This window comes from Rhinocladiella mackenziei (assembly GCF_000835555.1).
Source record: "Rhinocladiella mackenziei CBS 650.93 unplaced genomic scaffold supercont1.6, whole genome shotgun sequence".
Taxonomy (NCBI): domain Eukaryota; kingdom Fungi; phylum Ascomycota; class Eurotiomycetes; order Chaetothyriales; family Herpotrichiellaceae; genus Rhinocladiella; species Rhinocladiella mackenziei.
The window spans coordinates 2,534,651-2,553,724 of NW_013550599.1; the positions used below are offsets into that span (position 1 = coordinate 2,534,651).

Below are 19,074 nucleotides of genomic sequence, written 5' to 3' on the forward strand. Positions count from 1 at the left end.
CGTTCTGAGACCCCGGGGAAGCCTCATGGGGCTCCAGCGTGGCAGCTGCAGAGACTGTTGGAATGTAAGTGCGTGACCAAATGATGTCAATAACGCAAGATCACTGTCTGAACATCTGACTATTTCTACATATAGAGACGAATCACAGACCGACCTGAGGCTTTTATCGGAAAGTTCTGATCCTTCTCAGTAGAAGTCTCAAGACATCTGAGGGTGCATGAGGCTCCTGACTTGTCGCAGTGGCAGAGTAACTTGGCGTTTAGGGATCAATTTCTATGCTCCAGACTCGCTACTCCGCCACGTCACGGGGGTCCAAAGGAAACCTTTCGATCGAACAAAAATGAAGCCCTAGGGTCTTGGTCGGCGCTAGCTCGTTTTGACATTGCTTGCGATGCTTATAACTGACGAGACGATGGCCTAGCATCGACGCAATGACCTTCTCTTCCTCCCGGCTTCGCTTTTAGCAATCTGTGTCTATGTTTAGATGAATGGGCCATGTAGAGAAGAGCAAGGCCAAGAACGACGCCGTATGGCAAGCGAAGATCCAGTGTCGAGGCTTTGTATAAACAGAAGACTGCCACTCCGGATATATTTATATATATATATGTATGAAACTCACGTCCTGCTTGTGAAATCAACAAGTTTTCCATTCAGTCTATATTTCCTTACTGTTGAAGACACGATCCTTTGCAGCAATAATCTTCCCAGAGAATCAAAACCTACCATCACATTTTTGTTGTTCAAGCTTCCATCGACCACCAGCAAAAAATGAAGGCCACAACCATCTTCGTTGGACTCTCTGCTGTCCTCAGTACCGTCATGGCTCTTCCTCAACCTCCTCCAAACGCCGTGGATACAGGGATAGCCGTTCAGGGAGAAGATTGCACCACGAGCGCCGAGTGTCCTGACGGTACTATATGCGTACGCGACCCGAGGAGGTCGGCTGGTGTTTGTTCTGGACGCCTGGCACCAGGCAACCCATGCAGAAACGACTTTGTGAGAATTCGGTCATCTGCTTTTTCCCGGCATTGTTGCTGACTTGCGAGCTCGGGACTGTGCTAGCTTCCAGTGCCTCTTTGGCCAAAACCCCCCCGTATGCGCGTGAAAACATCCACAGCCCACAATAAAATTGGGAGGCTTGCAAGGTTGCACAGAGGCGTGCAGACCCAGAATGGTAGGACACATCTAAGCTGAATTTCCGGAGAACATTGCGACGGTCCTTACTTGTGAGAGATATTTGCGCTTGTTAGCCATTGCTTCAGTTCTACAACTCACCAATACAGTCATTGACCAAGTCTTGAACCATCTCCAAGGACTGGAATTGGAAAGCAGGAGGAACCATCGTAGACATCTTGGCCTCTTGTCAAATACAGTCCCAGCACGAATAACAAATCTCTCCAGATACATACCTAAAGCCCAGGGCTCTCCTGCCTCTGGTGCTTCGGATTGCTCAGCGATAAGCTATAGCCCCGTCGACGGCATTAAACATCCCACAGCAGAGGATTTCGAAGAAGGCCGCCGACTTCACAAATTTTCCTGCGAGATTTGGAAAGACAACTACAACAGCTCGGACTGCCCCGATATGTTTTGGCACGTCCTCCACAGGGGCTTCAAACCAAACAAAGCTTCGAGGCGTAGTACAGATGTGGGGGACACTAGCAGCGACCGTAAGTACTTTCCATGACAAATCTATGTTTTGAAGCTGATTTATCTGACGTGAGGTAATGGCACTGCGCATCAACGACACTCTGTGGGATAGAGCAATCCTGTCATATCTGGGACAAGAGGGGAAAGAAAAGGAGCAAGGGAATACCGCAATGGCAAATGCTGACTGAAGTAGTCGTTGTTATGGTCTATCTGTGTCTTGTTGTTCTGAGGGTTGTGTGGGAGAGCAGGAGTGGAAGGAGTAAACGAGTGCTCTAGTGGGCTAGTCCCAACTAGGCCTAGCGTGACACGTGACAAATCTGAATTTTCTGGTATATTGTCATTCATTGCGAATTGTCCTGGACTTTGAGCTTCAGCATATGCTGATCTCCTGAAATTTCTTCGCTTCCCTAACGTCTGATCTCGTTAGCACGCCCAACCAGTTCGATATCACTCGATGTTGGTGTATGTTTGTAATTATGTCATGTGGCGCGCATCACACCCAGCTTTGAGGGCGGCCTCTTTTCCATGTTCCCATTTCCCCTCAAAGCAGAAGTGATTGAGATTGCAGGAGCAGCCGATGCCAAATCTTCCGAGGGTGGAGTTATGTTTATTTCAGGGACAGCCATCGTATGAGGAGCCATTGGGAGGATCATGTGTGGATCTTGCGGAGGAATCAACCAGCTGACTTGCTGATCTTGCTGACTGCTTGCCTCTTGGTGTTTCATTGCTTTGATTTTCAATTTCAAGCGAGCCAAATGTCTGCCGATTGACCGAAATTCGCTTCCCGGGAAGAAGTATCTCGGTTACGTTGGTAGTCACATGGAATACTTGGGGAATGGGTTCTTTATTCCAATCACTGCCTTTGAGGATAGGTTACCCGACAAAGCCTCTTAGGAAAACACCGCGCAGCCGTCGTTGAATGTCTAACAAAGCATCTCACAGCCATAAAGAGTTCCTCGCGGGTACAATCAAGCATGCAAGGACAGCTCGATCAGATATTCAGCCTCAATCCGTGAGTGTCAACGATGGAAGCAACTGAAACATTCTATGTCTTTTTGGCTCCACATATCGGCAATCTATAGCTTGGAGTCCGACCGAATTTGTACGTCGTGTCTGTTAAGTTCCTTCAGACTCTTCTTGCCGACTTGACCCAACATGTTGTCCATGTCAGCCAGGAGACATCTGAGAATATGTTCCACACCTTCCTGCCCATGAATGGCAAGACCATACATATATGGTCGACCAATACAAACAGCTTTTGCACCCAAGGCCAACGCCTTTATAACATCGCTGCCGGTGCGAATGCCACTGTCAAAGATGAGAGTCAATGTAGATCTCTGGATCCTTTCATCAGCGGCAATTTCAGCAAGGGCATCCAGTGAGGCGATGGCGCCATCGCACTGTCGGCCCCCGTGGTTTGACACAATGATGCCATCCATGCCATGGTCGATAGCTCTGTGGGCATCATCAACCGTCTGAATGCCTTTCAGGACAATTGGACCGTCCCATAGCTTGCGCAAAATCTCCAGGTGTTTCCATTCACGGTACGTTCCCGAGTTCATAACATCTAGCCATGCCTTTGACTTTTGCAAGAGCTGGATGTTCGAAAGGACCCGAGCTGCGCCAGAAACTGATCCGGGACTTTTCATGGTCGCCCATAGTTCAGCCAACTTTTCTCCGTAACCCCTTTTATCCATTTTCTGAACTTCTTCATATCTTTGATTGAAGACGGGGTCTGAATGTCCAATCTGACAGCCATCGCCCCAAATAAAGGGCAGGTAGGCCGTGTCGAGATCGACTGGTCTCCAGGCAAGGTTGAAAGTGTCTAAAGTGACCACAAGGACCTTGTAGCCGTTCGCTTTGGCCCGGTTGAGCAGGCTCACAGTAACATCTTCCCATTGGGGCCTGGGCCAATAAAGCTGATACCAACGATCCCCATCGCCATTGGCTTCGGCAACCTGCTCAATGGTTCTCGTGGCAGCGGAGGACAGAATCATGGGGACACCGAGTTTACGGCAGGCTTTTGCCGTGGCTTCTTCGGCGTCTCGATGCATGATATTTTGGACGCCGACTGGTGCAACCAAGAGCGGGCTCTTGTATTTGGTCCCAAACAGTTCTACACTCGTATCTCGCTGAGTGGCATTGACCAGCATGTGTGGTCGGAGACGGTATCGATCAAAGGCTGCAATGTTGGCGGCATGGGTCTGTCCACTGCTGGCTGAGCCAGAGACATAGCCGAAGTTGGGAGCAGGGACTTTAGAACGAGCCAATGCTTCCCATTCAGCCGGCTTGGTGGAGAAGATTGGAGCCCGGAGCGAGGAGTAGATCTCTCGCTGGTACGCAGAGTGACTGTGTGGATCGGGCTCTGTATACGGCTGATTCCATTGGGACTCAGTCTTGTTGGCCATGGTGGAGATGGTGTGAAAGCAGAAACTGGTACTAGTCAATAGAAAGGGAGAGATTCAAGCGTTGAGCTGCGGGGAGTAAGCTTGAATATAGGAACGGAGGTGAGATGAAATCCCAGAGCATTTGATACCGAGGTTGAAAATACGAGGTACGCGGATAATACAATGTTATGATTGGTCGATTAGCGATGCACACCCAGTCGGGACTAGCGAATTTGGTAAGGAGATCTCTGCCGATCATTAGCCGTATTAGTACTAGAACACTTGCTAACTGCTGTTGGGTCTGTGCTGAGCCAAATGACGTACGATGAGCTTCACTTCTGGCAGGCGCTCAGCTGCACTCTTTCATATTCCAAAGTTTCTCTTCAGCTGATGGCTGTGATGCAGGAATATTGCCTCTGGCGTTGATTATAATTCTCCGGGACGCTGCCTACTGAAAAGAGCATCACATCTTCTGGCCCTTTTATCTCTCCCTTCCTCATTATCCCTTAACCTATCGACCATCATGGCCTCCAAGGAGGTTCAGAATAATTTCGACGTTGACTATGCCATTAGCTTCAGAGTCCCTAACGACGGTAGAATTCCTTGTCCTTTCTCCTCCACGTCGGACTCTAACAGTTCATAGACAAGGAATCTGGAGTTGCTCAATTCAAAAAACTCATTCGAGTCCTTGCCGAGACTGGTTTGACTACCGAAGTACGACGAGGCGATGAAACATCCTTACTGGTCTTCGTAAAGGCTGCCGATGAAAAAGTCTTGGCCGATGTTGTGTACAGATCTAGAATCAGGGATTGGCTGCATGGCATTCGACAGATTCAACCTAGCAATGACCCTGCCCAAATCCTGACTGCGGAGCCATTGACCAACGCCGAAAGACATCGTCAAATCCACCACATGATATGCTGTCCACGTGAAGAAGGCGGAGCTGGTATAACACCCAAGCATGGTGAATGGGAAGCTGTGGAGGCGGTATTTCCCTTACACGATCGTGTCAAGAACAAGAAGTGGTTGTCTGAATTCTCTCGAAAGACCTTTCTAACACCGGACGACCTGGATGAGATCAGGAATACGGTGGGCGAAAAGGTTCGTTGCCCGCTCGTACACCATCGGCTCCAATGAACGAGACTGATCCCTGCAGATTGGCTACTACTACGCGTTCCTTCAATCCTATTTCTCCTTCATGATCTTCCCGGCAGTCTTTGGCTTTTCATGCTGGGTCCTGTTCGGTAACTTCTCAGCAATCTATGCGATTGTCAACGGTCTTTGGTGTGTCGTATTCGTCGAGTACTGGAAACGTCAAGAGCAGGAACTCGCTATTCGATGGAATGTGAAGAACGTGTCTGCTATTGAAGATCGGAGAAAGGAGTTTGTGCCTGAAGAGATTGCAACAGACTCCGTCACCGGCGAAGAGGTTGCTTTCTTCCCCGCCAAGAAGCGAATCCAGAGACAACTCCTACAAATCCCCCTCGCATTTCTCTGTGTTGTGGCGCTCGGGGCAGTCATCTGCTCTTCCTATGCCGTTGAAATCTTCATCTCCGAGGTCTACGATGGTCCCTTGAAATCGATCCTTGTCTTCCTGCCTACGATCATTCTCACCCTAGCGGTACCTACGATCAGCACCTTTCTCACACAGTTTGCGGAACGGCTCACCCTCTACGAAAATTACGAAACTCAAGAGTCACACGACAAAGCCATGATCTCGAAAGTCTTTGTCATCAACTTCATCACCTCATACACTGCGATATTCTTGACCTCATTTGTGTACGTTCCATTCGCGTCGATCCTGGTCCCTTACCTCGACATTTTCAGCCTGACCGTCAAGCCATTCGCCGAGAATGAGAAGCACCGGGAAACCATTCCTCCGGGCGCGTTCAGCATCAATCCTAACCGTCTAAGGAACCAAATGATCTACTTTGCGGTGACCGCACAAGTGGTCAACTTTGCCATGGAGACTCTGATGCCGCTTGTCACTCAGAAAGGGACAAAGAAGTACAAAGAAATGCAATCATCTCGAGCCGAGAAGAACGGCGGAGCAACGCCATCCATTTCTGCAAACGACCCGCCCGAGGAGAAGGAATTCCTCGCCCAAGTGCGCGAAGAAGTCGCCCTCCCCGAATACGATGTCACATCTGACCTCCGGGAAATGTGTATCCAATTCGGCTACTTGTCCTTGTTTTCCGTGATCTGGCCTCTGACTCCAGTCTCCTACTTTATCAACAACTGGATCGAATTACGCGGCGACACATTCAAGCTCACTGTGGAATCCCGCCGGCCCAATCCATCGCGAGTCGACAGCATTGGGCCTTGGCTCAACAGTCTCGAGTTCCTTGCTTGGCTCGGCAGCCTAACATCCGCGGCGCTCGTCTACATGTTTAGCGGTGGCGACGGGCCCGATGGGAAGCCACACGCAATTAAGCTCTGGGCTCTGCTCCTTTGCGTCTTCCTGTCTGAGCACATCTTCCTTGTTGTCCGACTCCTGGTGCGCTCGGCCATAAGCAAGCTCGACAGCGCTGCGATGCGCAAGGACCGAAGCCAGCGCTTCATGGTCCGCAAGAAGTACCTGGAAGACGCCGGGCTCGCAGATGCAATTAAGCCACTGTCTTCACCACCAAATGGTCCGCTCAAGACCGAGCCAGGTGTGAACATGTTCGCAGAGATCACGAAGCAGAGTCTTGAGGAGGACGCTAGGAACGACAGTCTCAAGTCTTCCAGCCCCGCGGAGCGCTTTTGGAATCGTCAGCGCAGCTGGGTTGAAACGGAGAAGGTTGGCATCGGTATGATTGACGTGATGGATCTCAAGGGAAGCAGGGAGGAGAAGAAGAAGCAGTAATAGTGAGTCGCTGACCGACGAGGGGGAAGGAAGATGGAGTTTATGTGTTACTTTCTGGATTGGGGCGGTATTCTCTTCAGTGTACGTGGTGTTTGAGACCTGATGTGTTCATGAGTGAAATGTGGTGGACGGCACGAGTAATCATCATCATGCCTGATTAAGCGAACTCTGCTGAGCTTCGTTTTAGGTTTGACTTGGTCGGGATCCTGGCGTCGCCTAGCAATCCTTGCACTCCGAATGAGAAACGATCGGGGTAAATAACGTTAGGCATTAGGTCATATTATGGCGTGACAGGACAGAACAAATAACAGTGCCCAAAGGAATATAAAATTGAAGAAATCCAATACTAGGAATGGTATAGTAAGTGAAGAATACTTCAAAGTCCAAGAGTCCATTCCTTGCGCCAGCGCCACTTGAGTTGAAAAGCCAGAGCTAGTAAGAAAATAAAAACCTCGCTTTGCCATGCTCACCCGTCGCCTGATTGAAACTGAAGAACCCTGTCGAGATTGAATAGAACGCCGTTCATATGGTCGAACGAGACTAGAAATCGAGGATTAGAAGAGAGGATAAGGGTGAAGCCGTGGTCGAGAATGGGAGTGGAAATAATCGAGGTGTCAAGGAGGTGCCTGTCGGCTGAGAGTCGATGAAGGACCGATTCAGAGGTTCAGAGATGGGAGGATCTGCGAGGCGAGGCTTAATGAAGACGCAAAGATATTCGGATTGCCGCTAGTCGGAGTAGAGTAAGAAGAGTTTGAGTGCTGAGTGGCGAGTCGTCATTTGATGCTTGACAGTAGTTGAAAAGTTGGAATTGATTTGACGGTCGTGGTAGCGCCAAATTAGTCCCCTGATGGACTTCCTGGCTTTTGAGGAGGTTGCGTGGTCGAATGATGAGAAGGATATTTTATGAAAATGTCGTTTCAAGCGTTTGATGAGGTGTTTACGGGCCGAGAAAAGATGGAATTCTTTTTGATATCACAACGTTGTGTAAATTCGGAGTAGGAAGGCATTTTGAGAGAATTATGGCTTCCTCATTGGTATAAGATGTTTCCTGGTTCTTAATAAAGTTCCCGGGTCCGTCTTGCGCAGCTGAACATACACCAATCACACTAGGGATCAATGATCGTCAGTTCCGGACATCTTTTCACTTTCTCCTAGGTTCCCTGTGAGAAAATGGAAGACAGTGCAACGTACAGTTTTCTCATCACAACCTGTATTATGAAGCACGCAATAGCTGCTCTTGCATCTCTTGCAAATCCGAGCTGATAGGGGCGCACAAAGCTTGCACACACGACCACATTCGAAACAGTCTCGGGTCACAGCGGCTTCGCCGGGAAGGAGTGGGAGTTGCAAATCGTGATGAGGTTGAAGATGCTGCTGCTGCAGGAGAAAAATGATGGTGAGTGTCAGTCTGCCTATTTGGAGGGACAGTGGAGAAAAAGTGAAGGAGAGGACGACAACAGGCAAAATGGAGTGGGCAGGTGATGATTGTGAGAGGCAGTGTCAGCATCAGTAGCGGTCGGCTCGCTCGATGGCGGTGGGTAGTGAAGAAGCAGATGTTCCATCTTGGACTGTCGAGAAGCTGCTCCCTTCTTATTGAACTTCTTCAGCGATTCTTTTTTCTTTTCCGAACGACGTTGAGAATCATCCCCACATACCGCCACCGCCGGCCCCGGTCATCCATTCGCCAACAAGACAGTTCTGAACGCAAAGCCGATTAAATACCTTGATGTGGTCGCCACCATCTGCATCCGTGGCCCCGTTCTCAATTTCCTCCCTGGAGGGGAAGTAGGAAAGTCCTGCCCGACTCAGCCTTTCCAGGTCACTGAGTTTCTTCGACGTTTTCGGATTGTAGCAATCGGCGCACCACCATCGGTGACAACTTTCACAGTATCGATTCGTCAGACACCAAGTACAGGAAACGATCAATCGTTGAGGGAGGATTCTCCCGTCTTCGGTCGTCCGGAGTGGAGGTCGAACGGCATCAACGAGTTTCCCTGTCGTGGGAGGGGGCCAGAGCAGAGGGAATTCACGGAAGTCGCTTTTGCCCCAGACAGGCGCGCCATGTGGGTTTCGGCCGCAGCCTGCACATCCCCCGGGGCCGAGAGACACGGTGGCCATAGGGGGTATGCCAGGTTTGTTCTCCATCAAATAATCTCGAGAGGCAGCGTGCAGAACCGGAGCCATGTCGACGTGCATGTGAGTACATAACACAGCATCGAAGCTGATTATCCCATGACAGGTCTGGAGAGTTTCTTCCCATGCGCATCGTTGAGCATGACCTTGGGAAATAACCTGACCGCTGGGTGCATACCATGGTTCAAGTTCATTCGAGACAGCCTTCCCATCGGCGGTGACCATCCCCGCACCAAGCGGCGCGCCTTGCGAGATTGTTACCCCTAAGGTGACGAAATTGTAGTCGTATGCGTGTTGATTGAGCGAAACAGGGTTTGTGAACACGTAGAGACCCTGCAAGCGTGGAGTGCCTTCTGGTCTGCTCGGTCGGCAGAGGTGGCGGAGAAGCTGTTGTAGCTTTGACTGATTGACATTCAGACATCGACGAATGCTAAGTAACCGCACATTATACTCCGGAGCAAGAACAATATCGCTGACCAGATCATGAGTAACGGAAGCCAGCTCATCGAGCACCAAAGTTTGCACATGTTGCAATACTTTCATGCGGCGTAATTTCCACAGGACACCACGGAGTGGTCCGGCATAGAACTCGTCTTCGGTCAGATTCTCGTCCATCCGTTCGGCACGCCAGGAATGACCGCCGGAATCTATTCTCGTCAATAAATTCGGGGGCACATATGCACCGCGACATTGCGAAAGGTCCACGTAGCGGAAGACGCTAGCTGTCTGGAAGAGCAGATCGCGAAAAGCGTGGGATGTCCTGGAAAGCGAGAAGATGGTTGATAGAGGTAGGTATGGAAGGGTGGTGTCAAGAATGACCGTATTGGATAGGAGGTCGAGAAGGGATGGCGGTAAGAGATATGGTGATATTGATCCCTCCAGGGACATGGTTAGAGAGAGGACAAGAGCACCCCCGCTCCTTGACCCGATGGTCGAACGAGTTTGAGTCGCAGGACTTCAGCTTGAGATGAGCCAGGCACAAAAAAGGAGGAAAGAGGAATGAAAGGCAGGACGAGGAAGAGAGTCGGTCAGGTGTGATGAGAAAGGGACGATGGCGCGACAGTTGGCGAGATGGGCTGATGAGTCTGGAGTCTGGAGGCACAAGACCAACGCAAACCAGCGAAGCCGACGAAGCCAACGCAATGCCAAACGGTGAGGCGATGACCCCCTAGTCCCGATTGGGCCTCTTCTTGTTGAGCCGCCATACCGCATACAGTTTAGTCCCATACTCCAAAACTAACCCCGTTCTAATGGGTCATGCGATGTATCACAGAGTATCAGGAACAGAAGGCCAGGTACTGCAATGTATGGCATGTCAAGTACCAGTTACGCATGAACTACTATTCAAACAATCTTTTCCCCCATCTCCGTGGGACATTGTGAAGCTAGAAATGTCGGCCATTGATGCCCTCTTGTATAAACTACAAGTAATCTGTACTGCTGCCTGCACCTTCACACCCTCTCTACTTTCCCAGGTATTTTCCGATGTTGCCCAAGGTCCAGTCCTTCCCCTGGCTTCCCAGAACTTCGTTGTAAACGCCTCGCTCGATGCCTTGTAGTTGAATTGTTCAAGAGCTGATTGCACCATTTGGAACGACCGTCAAAAATAAAATCCTTCACAACTCCCTTCCGCCCACAACTGGGGTAGTGCCAACGGTTCTAAGGCCACTCTGCTGCCACGCCATGCTTGGCATGATGGCCAAGGTGTCATTTAGATTTCCTCCCATACTGCTCATCGTGGTGAATCCGCTGAAGTAGAAGCCCATAATGACCACAAGATAGGTCATCACCAGAATACTACCTTTGAAGTAGTTGCTCTTCCCCTCGCCATACATGTAGCTCAGAAGGAACACGCATAAGATGATGGTGACCATGTCCCATTGCGGGAAGATGAGATTGAAGGTGTGATCAATGAGGTCAGTCGGATCATAAAATCGCCCTGAAACCGCCGAAAAGAGGACCAAGGCTGGGATCTGAAGCAAGCACACTTGCAACGCGTAGGCTGATCCAATCTCCATGCTCAGTGCAATGTTGCCGTTCATGGCAAACGATATCGCATTCAGGAACTCCGTCGTGTTTGGTACCAATGCAAACAATGTGATCCCGAGGAACTTCTCGTCAATGTCAATCGAATTTAGCACAACATCCACCGTGTTGACCAGAATCTCAGCAACAACGGCGTATGCCACTGTCGCCGTCAACAGGATAACGTACGACTTTGTCCGCGACCAATTCGGGGCGTTATGCCCCCCGCCTTCGCCACTAGCATGGACAGCCTGCTCCGCTGCGGGATTCACGTATGATTCCTCCATGGTAGTGTCCCGGCGGGTCACCGACGGTCTGCTGGTTTTGTCGGGTTTGTCGCCTTTGTACGCATGTGTTGCCTGGTACGATGCCGTACGAGGGTGATTGACCGCATCTCTCGCCGCGACCGTCGCCGCCGTGGCGGCCATCTCAGCAACTTGTCGAACAAGATTGTTGTTGTCTTCCTCCGACAAGCCGGGTACGACAGGCCACAGGACCGGACTGCGGACGGTTTCCGATCCGTGACTGGATTTCGGTGGCACGACGTGAGGTAAATCGCCTTTTGTTGGATGGTCAACCGCGTGAAGATGCCCATCTGCCTTGGCTGCATTTGATGCCTCTCGATCAGGACCATCAACGTCTGCGAGTCCGGCCGACCGCAGAGACTGTCCTAGGATCCGTCTATACAGCTGCGACTCCCTGATCGCAGATCTGGGGACATAAGACCCATTCGGGCTCGCGTTTTGCAGAGTCTGCGAGTTGACCACACTCTGTTGTCGAGTATCCATCGGACTGACGTCAGCGGTTTGTCCTTGCTGAGGCTTTTTCTCGTCGCTGTCAGTACTCCAGATAATGGCAGCATGCGTTCGCAGCGTGAAGAGCAATCCAATGATGTAGGATGAGAAAAGAAGAACTGCTGCGAACCAGCAATATGGCCGGACGGCCTGGACGAAAAAGTCGTCGCTAACGGCTGGGACCTGGCGAAAGTAACAATGACGGCAGTCTCTTGGATTGTCCTCATCTGCAGTCGTACATGATTTGCAGATCAATTCATGGCTTCCGTAAATTTTGTAAAACAAGGTGGGACCGAAAGCCGCAATCACAGCAAAGAGTAACATGGTGGAGGTTGCGCCGGCGGATTTGACATTGAATCGTTGAGTCTTTCGTTTGATGGCCCCAGAACACATCGACAATCCGGGGAGGAGAAGAATACCCGCAAATATACTGCCGATGATGCTTCCTTCCACCAAAGGGGCTTTACCCTCGTTCAGAGCAATACAGTACAGATACACTTCGACGATGGTCGAGAAAAAGGCGTTGACCGCAGCTCCCATGCCCATGGACGACTGTGCCGAAATAGACGCCACCGCCTGGCCAATGAAATAGGCCAAGGGAATAATGGAGATGAGTGCCAGTGTGAACATGAGTGCGGGACTCGTGAGCCAAATGTTGAGACCAAGGCCTTCCTTCAGGACAAAGTAGTCCAGAATGACGAAGACGACGATCGCCAGGAAGTTGATGAGGAAGATATTGGTGCCATCAACCGTGTATTTCCAATACTTCGTTCCGACCGCCCGGTAGGTGCAAAGGATGATCGACGATGGTTTGGTGGAGTTTCGAGCGTGTGAAACATCACGATGGAAGGTCAACGACAGAGGACGTTTTCGCAGGTGGTAGAAGAGAATGAGTGTGACCCGACCCATGGGGATCCAGAAAACCATCAGCCAACATATCATGGAAACCAGGAGCATCAGAGGTGCCACGTTGAAGTAGAAGAAAACGAAGAAGATGACCCGGCCCAAAGTCCATTGACCGCGTCCGAAAAGTCGACGTTTCGTTTTGGTGCTGACGCCGGTGTCTGCTCTGTCTGTTCTCCCACTTCGAGCGAGAAGGCTGTCGTTCTCGTTGGCCGAGTCGATACTGTTCCTGTGTCGCCCCACGATGGAACCGCTATGGGTGAGAGTTGGTCCGAACATCAGTCGACCATATTCAAGATCACCGCTCTGCCATCTTTCATACTCGCTAATGCTCCGGCCTTCGCCTTCATCTTCTTCGACATAATTCTCATCCTGTTCAAGTTTGACGAATTTGCCAAACGGCCAGAAAAGGTAACCGGAGAGGCCCAAAAAGACTCGGCCATATGCAGCCGCACTGGGGTCAAAGGCAAATAAATAGCAAGCGAGCGCACCAATGGTCGCCGCGGCGGCCAGCCACCAGCCAAAAAGGACCGTCCATAGACAGTTAAATGCCCACAACCACTTGCTCACGATTTGGCTGGGGGAGGAGTGGATATCTTCCTCGGCTCCTTTCTCGACCGATCTATTCTTTTTGTACAAGGCCGGCTTCCAGATCCGGATACCAAACGGGTGGGTTTGGTTGATGGCCAGCTGTCGGTCTTTCAAAGTAAAACTCTCGGCATCGCTTAGATCTTGTTCCTCCGATTCTTCCAATCCCGCATCTTCCCCATCCGCTGTATTCTCTTCTGACTGGTCCAGGACAGGTCCCTCTTGATTCATTTCCTCGGCCTCTTCCTCGGCCGAATCAACACGCGGTAGCTGAGGCTGAGCGGCAACGTTTCGTCGACGAACTGTGGATTGCTGTCGAGTGAGGGTGGGAAAAGGTTGTAGGCTAGGTGTGAGGGGAGTTCGATCTTCCTCCACCTCGGAAGGATCGTCGTCGACGGAAAACTGTTCTCCTCGGTGTGGCAGTTGTTTCCGTGTAGAAGCTCTCCTCATCGGCGCGGGCTTCTTGGGCTTCGTGTTTTGCGGCGACAGAGGTGTCATACCTGAAGATCCGTCTGCACCATCATCGGAGCGGTAGGAACTGCGTGGTTTTTGACTGCTGGAAGCTGGAACATTGCTAAGGGTGCCTATTACTCAATCAGAATGTAATCTCAACTTGGTTGTGCCATTGTTTACCATAATCACGTCGAATCGTCGTATCTTGACCAGAGCTCTCGTCGATTCGTTCGAGATTCTCGGGGACAGATCTCGAGATAAATTGTGAATCCTGAGCCGGTTTGATGCCGGGACTCTTCTGAGAAGTATCACCGGGCGACATACTGATCGCGGAGCTGGCTTGTTCTTTATTTTCCCCACCCGTAGAGAGGAAGACGGGTGCACTGCCGAGTTATGGTTGTGATGGAATTGTCAGAGTGCTGGACAGCCAGGCAAAGTGATGCCTGGAACAGGCTCGCCGACGCATCAGATGGACATAGAATATCGGTCGAGTCAGATGATTGTCGATAGAGATACAGGTGGGGATAATGAAGCTGCTCGGCTGAGGGAGTGGTGCAGTGCTCGTGCACGGGTCGTGCACGGTCCTGCAGGTTTGTGCTCCGTGTGTGCCAGACAACACGTCAATTGATACACGTGCGACTGGCAGTCCAGAGAAAGAACTGATGAGGTAAAGGATGGCGTCCAAGTCTTAGCAACAGCGCACACAACAACCTTGGAGGTTTGACAGGGAAACAGGCCAAGTGGATAAACAGACGGATTATGGGGCAGGATGTGTAATAAAAGCCAGCTGGAGGTACCAGTATCTAGCATCTAGGCATCCCCCAAGGCGCTTCCAGGCGAGACCCCTTAGCCGAAAATCCCGAGCAATCAGCGCCAAAACAAAGTAAATTCAAATTTGATTTGACCCTCGCCTGGTTCTGGGCAATCCCTCGGCCCATTGATGTCAAATGCTCCGCCGTTTGCCGCTAGCCGCGTCGGACGCCCAACCAATCAAAAGTGAACCGCAGGTGGCCACTTTACAATTGCCCGGAGGCTGCTATCAGAAGGCGCGTCAGCCTCTCTTCAGACGCCTTTGCTCGTCCATCACTTTCCATTAACAGCTTTCCCCCTGCCTTGATCGTCTCATTCCTACTCTGAGAGCGCTCTACTCCTCAATCCTTCCCTCATGCACCATGGCGCTCGATAACTTCTATCACAACAAGATCGAATCCCTCAAGCTTGAGATCATCCAAGGCCAGGCAGTCCTACGGCGGTTAGAAGCACAACGAAATGACTACAACTCAAGAGTGCGACTGTTACGGGAAGAGCTGGGTCTACTACAGCAGCCGGGGTCTTATGTCGGCGAAGTAGTCAAGGTGATGAGTACCAAGAAGGTTCTGGTCAAAGTACATCCCGAAGGCAAATATGGTCAGTTTGTCGGAGATTATTTGGACGGTGAAATCGTACTGACAGAAATACAGTTGTCGATATTGCAGACAGTGTTGACATTGCCAAATTGACCGTCGGCAAGCGAGTGTCCCTTCTCTCCGATTCCTACAAACTGGAGAAAATATTGCCTTCATCAGTCGATCCTTTGGTTTCTCTCATGATGGTCGAGAAGGTCCCTGACAGCACATATGACATGATCGGTGGACTAGATCAACAGATCAAGGAAATCAAAGAAGTCATCGAACTCGGACTGAATCATCCCGAACTTTTCGAATCACTAGGCATCGCTCAACCCAAAGGAGTTCTTCTCTACGGCCCGCCTGGAACTGGAAAAACACTACTGGCTCGAGCCGTCGCCCATCATGCCGACTGCAAATTTATCCGAGTTTCAGGGTCAGAGTTGGTCCAGAAATACATTGGTGAAGGCAGCAGAATGGTTCGAGAGCTTTTCGTCATGGCAAGAGAGCACGCCCCGAGCATTATCTTCATGGACGAGATCGACAGTATAGGTTCTAGCCGTGTGGAAGGAAGCAGTGGCGGAGATTCCGAAGTGCAGCGCACGATGTTGGAGCTCCTGAATCAGCTGGATGGTTTCGAACCCACCAAGAACATCAAGGTTATCATGGCCACGAATCGTCTCGACATCTTGGACCCGGCTCTTTTAAGACCGGGCCGCATCGACCGCAAAATCGAATTCCCGCCCCCGACCCTGGAAGCACGAGCTGATATTCTGAGAATTCACTCCCGAAGTATGAATCTGACCAGAGGAATCGACTTGAAGAAGATCGCCGAGAAGATGAACGGCTGTTCTGGAGCAGAACTGAAGGGTGTATGCACGGAAGCTGGTATGTTTGCACTGCGGGAGAGGAGAGTTCACGTCACCCAAGAAGATTTTGATCTGGCCACAGCCAAAGTCCTGAACAAACATGACGACAAGGAGGTGTCGCTGGGCAAATTATGGAAGTAGGCTTTTGGTGCCTTCTAGTCACAATTTTTGTTTCTGCATGGCGCCGTATGTAATACTATCAAAGTCCAGAGGGAAAAGGGATAAAAGATTGATACAGCCATAGGGGGATGCAACGTGAGATATTCATCCCTTTCATATAAACGGAATACCGGAAGAAATCATTGTCATTATTGTTACATCCCCTTTTATCAAGCCTGTCTATCTGTTCGATTTGTCTATGATCTATATTCTATCTATTACACGGTAGTCAATTCTAACTGGGATGTATCAGTTTAAATCCATATATCCTCCTTTGAAGTGAGTCTGACAACCCGAAATGATCTTTTCTTTTATGGTCGAACTTGTAGCCACGTCATCATTTCTTCGCCCCTTCCCGTCCACGGTCTTTTCTTTTCGTCAATGCTCATACACCATGGCCCCTTCAACGTGGGACCAAAACTCCTCGGCCAGTTCCTTCTGCCCGCTCGTCGCACCCTTGATGGCAAGATATTTGCGATGATCAACGGGAATATCCCAGGTTCCCGGGTTGCCGTCGACAATAATTCCGCCCGCCTCGCTAAGGATAACCCATCCAGCGCAGACGTCCCACGCCCAACATCCTCCTTCCCAGTATACGTCGAGTGTACCCTCAGCGATGGCGCACAGATTCAGAGCCGCACTCCCCAGGGCGCGCGCGCTGTGCACCATGGCGCCGCCCTCTTCCTTGCTCCGCCCCAGCCTCGCCCACGTGTCGCATTTGGTCTTCCAGTTTGCGCCGGACCGGTCGGAGCCAAACTCAATGACCACGACGCAGCCATCGAGACCCTCAAGTGCTTCGGGTTCCTTGAGAGGTAATCGTTGCGGATGAGACTGGATCTCTGGACCGCCATAAGGTCCCGTCTCGTGCAGAAAACTGCCCTGGCCCCGGATCCCACTGTACAATTTGCGCGTAAAGGGGTTGTAGACAACGCCGACTGTAGGGATGCGGTCAACGGTAAAGCCCAGGCTGACACTGACGTAGGGGTGGCGGTGGACGAAGTTGGTGGTGCCGTCGATCGGGTCGACGACAAATGTTGGTTCGGGCCCTAGCTTCATGCCTGGTACGTATGTCTCTTCGCCCATGAATTGGAAGGTTGGATACATCGTCTTCAGCTCGGATGAGATGAAGTGTTCTACCGCTTGGTCCGTTTCCGTTACCAGGTCTGCCGAGTTCTTCTTCGTCCCGGACGACGTGGCGCTGGGGTTTGCACTGGCGATCATATCCCCGGCTTTTAGCGCAATGGCGACGAGGTTATCGCGCAGTTTGGGAAGATCGATATTTGTGGATGCCATCTTATGCCTGGGTTTTGAAATTCCCACTCTGTGGTAAGGAATCAAATTGAAGTGACACCGTTAAGAAGCCGAGTTTCGTTCTGATATTCTCTTTTGTTGATAAGTTTGGGAGTATCAAAAGCACAGAAGAGCTCAAAATTGGCCTCGTTCTGCAGTGTGAGGGGCGTGGGGTCGCTGCTAGGCTGAGATTCAACCCTTTTCTTCTCTCCTAGCAACCAAATCACCAGATTGATGATTCTCCCTTTGCCGTTATACAAGATGTATCCTGCGTATCCGGTCAAATCATCAGAGGTCCAAATATCTTGATTCCAGTGCCAAATCCGGTTGGTATGTGTACACCAAAAATGATCTAACATATTTTACATGGAAGAGTGTATGCGCAGAAGAGATCTCTCGCTTGCTCGTTCGCTCAAAAAATTCATCAAAGAGAAAAGATCACGAAACAAGCCCTTCACATTAGGTTGGGTCTGAACGGGCATCTTCGTATCTCACATCATCACTCTCTTCAGAACTATCACTGCCCATTCTCCTATGCTCGCCCATGGGCACCGCCATTCCAATGGCAGATATTCGCTGCGAGCCTATTCTCGAAGCATCCCAATTTAAAGGTTTTCGTTTGATCCCCTGCCGCTGAGGCTTGCTGAAGCCAAATGAAAGAGGACGCATTAATTGTTCGACATCGCCGAGTCCCAGACCCTTTTCTCGCGTACCGAACGATAGCACAGGATCGTCCAATGCTCTGCGGTACGCACGAGTCTCTAGCCTCTGCTGGCGCCAATCTTCATATCTTCGTCGCACCGGGGTACAGAAACGAAAGAGGAAGAAAATTATTCCAATGAAGGCAAGTACAGGTACAACCACGGCGGCGGCGATCTCTCCTGCGGAGAGACCATTTGCCCCATCTGAATCGGCCGACGACGATGAACCCGATCCAGAGCCCGAACCTGAGCCTGAGCCTGAACCCGAGCCCGAGCCGGAGTCTGAGCCTGATCCTGAGCCTGAGCCTGAATTTGATCCCGACCCTGACCCCGACCCCGACGAATCGCCGCCTCCAGTTGTCGTAGGTACTACCGAATTCGCTGTTCCACTAGAGACTGAGGTGGTGAAAAAGGTAGCTGGAACTGTGGTGGTAGTGTCAATGAGGCTGGAAGATGAAGCACCGGCCGAAACACCGCCTGTGGACAACTGAGTGGCCGTGCCTGTGACAGTTATGCTTTCTACCCCACCCGTGCCTGTAACTGACGATCCATCCGACAATGATGTGCTCTCTGCATCACTCGTCTGAGCTGTAGCCGTACCTGAAGAAGATGATGGTGATGCGGTAACTGGAGAGGGAGCGATGATCGTCGCTGGGTCTGGGGGGGAGGGTAGTCCATTTGCTGCAGTAGTTATGCCCAATAACTCGCTTGCCACGCTTTTTAACGGGTTTAAAGGATCGATGATGTTTCGCGGACGAAAGGGAATGGCGTGCACGGAGTGCGCGGTGAAGTAAAGGAATAAAAAGACATCCAGGTGACGCATCGTCCGCGTCTGTTGCTGGATCTTGGACGAGTATTTATTGATATGTCGAGGCTAAACCCAGCTATCGTG

The 19,074-nt window shown here is 50.8% G+C and overlaps 7 protein-coding genes across 7 annotated transcripts; 2 read left to right on the forward strand and 5 right to left on the reverse strand.

Annotated features, from left to right (window-relative positions):
* Positions 1-2,723: 2,723 nt before the first annotated feature.
* On the reverse strand, positions 2,724-4,055 carry Z518_08695 (uncharacterized protein; the record flags this gene model as incomplete). The annotated part of the gene is made up of 1 exon (XM_013414435.1): positions 2,724-4,055. The coding sequence occupies one exon, from the start codon at positions 4,053-4,055 to the stop codon at positions 2,724-2,726; it is 1,332 nt and encodes a 443-aa protein (XP_013269889.1).
* Positions 4,056-4,557: 502 nt separating this feature from the next.
* Z518_08696 (uncharacterized protein) lies at positions 4,558-6,882 on the forward strand (the record flags this gene model as incomplete). The annotated part of the gene is made up of 3 exons (XM_013414436.1): positions 4,558-4,627; positions 4,678-5,135; positions 5,191-6,882. 3 exons carry the CDS (start codon positions 4,558-4,560, stop codon positions 6,880-6,882), a joined length of 2,220 nt encoding a protein of 739 aa, XP_013269890.1.
* Positions 6,883-8,523: 1,641 nt separating this feature from the next.
* Z518_08697 (uncharacterized protein) lies at positions 8,524-9,903 on the reverse strand (the record flags this gene model as incomplete). The annotated part of the gene is made up of 1 exon (XM_013414437.1): positions 8,524-9,903. One exon carries the CDS (start codon positions 9,901-9,903, stop codon positions 8,524-8,526), a length of 1,380 nt encoding a protein of 459 aa, XP_013269891.1.
* A 728-nt stretch (positions 9,904-10,631) lies between these two features.
* Z518_08698 (calcium/proton exchanger) lies at positions 10,632-14,100 on the reverse strand (the record flags this gene model as incomplete). The annotated part of the gene is made up of 2 exons (XM_013414438.1): positions 10,632-13,909; positions 13,959-14,100. The coding sequence occupies 2 exons, from the start codon at positions 14,098-14,100 to the stop codon at positions 10,632-10,634; spliced, it is 3,420 nt and encodes a 1,139-aa protein (XP_013269892.1).
* An 850-nt stretch (positions 14,101-14,950) lies between these two features.
* Z518_08699 (26S protease regulatory subunit 8) lies at positions 14,951-16,173 on the forward strand (the record flags this gene model as incomplete). The annotated part of the gene is made up of 2 exons (XM_013414439.1): positions 14,951-15,185; positions 15,239-16,173. 2 exons carry the CDS (start codon positions 14,951-14,953, stop codon positions 16,171-16,173), a joined length of 1,170 nt encoding a protein of 389 aa, XP_013269893.1.
* Positions 16,174-16,569: 396 nt separating this feature from the next.
* Z518_08700 (uncharacterized protein) lies at positions 16,570-17,484 on the reverse strand (the record flags this gene model as incomplete). Its single annotated transcript, XM_013414440.1, has 1 exon — positions 16,570-17,484. One exon carries the CDS (start codon positions 17,482-17,484, stop codon positions 16,570-16,572), a length of 915 nt encoding a protein of 304 aa, XP_013269894.1.
* Positions 17,485-17,940: 456 nt separating this feature from the next.
* On the reverse strand, positions 17,941-19,005 carry Z518_08701 (uncharacterized protein; the record flags this gene model as incomplete). Its single annotated transcript, XM_013414441.1, has 1 exon — positions 17,941-19,005. One exon carries the CDS (start codon positions 19,003-19,005, stop codon positions 17,941-17,943), a length of 1,065 nt encoding a protein of 354 aa, XP_013269895.1.
* Positions 19,006-19,074: the final 69 nt, after the last annotated feature.